Source organism: Sesamum indicum, linkage group LG8, assembly GCF_000512975.1.
Source record: "Sesamum indicum cultivar Zhongzhi No. 13 linkage group LG8, S_indicum_v1.0, whole genome shotgun sequence".
Classification (NCBI taxonomy): Eukaryota; Viridiplantae; Streptophyta; class Magnoliopsida; order Lamiales; family Pedaliaceae; genus Sesamum; species Sesamum indicum.
The window spans coordinates 16,556,726-16,557,322 of record NC_026152.1 but is presented as its reverse complement, the minus strand read 5'-3'; the positions used below and the strand labels follow the sequence as shown (position 1 = coordinate 16,557,322).

Here is a 597-nt window from a genome sequence, read left to right as displayed (position 1 = left end):
AATTTGAAGAGAGAGAGATTTGAGGGAGTGAATAATAGGAGATTGAGAGAAATGTAGGAGTGAGTTTGTAGTGTGCTGTCGGGTATCGCAAAAAGCCACTTGAATCCAAAGTTTGAGCAGGAAACAAACTTACAACTTAAGTAATTTAAATAAAAAATATGAGGGAAGTAGCGTGAAGATGAAATCGGGTGTGTTGGGTCCAGGTCCAGCCCAATCCCGTAGGAGAGAAAAGAAAACGTGGAGACATATGAGGGGTGAGCTGTACACGAGGAAGGTATCCAATTCGAAAAACCCACCACCACCAATGAACACGCAATACGTGGCCTCCCACACTTATTACACAACTGATCTCCTCTCCTCCTATAAATGCACCATAACTGATAACACCCTCCTCCACCCACTAACTTCTCTAGAGCTATTCATCTTTATCCGTCTGATCCTCATCATAATCATCATCAAAAACATCCAAGGGATTGGGAATGGGAGACGGCACAGCGACTTGTATTGATATTCTCCTGGCAATTATTTTGCCTCCACTTGGTGTCTTCCTCAAGTTCGGCTGCAAGGTATGTGTAGTAGAATTGAGTTATTTTTAAT

The 597-nt window shown here is 42.4% G+C and overlaps 1 protein-coding gene across 1 annotated transcript in view; it reads left to right on the top strand.

Annotated features, from left to right (window-relative positions):
- The window catches only part of LOC105169006 (hydrophobic protein RCI2B), a 1,765-nt gene continuing 1,544 nt past the window's right edge, over nt 377–597 (top strand). The window contains exon 1 of the mRNA XM_011089262.2: nt 377–566. Within this exon, the coding sequence (XP_011087564.1) occupies nt 480–566 (87 nt within the window). The 5' untranslated portion in view covers nt 377–479. The remainder of the gene's footprint in view (nt 567–597) is intronic.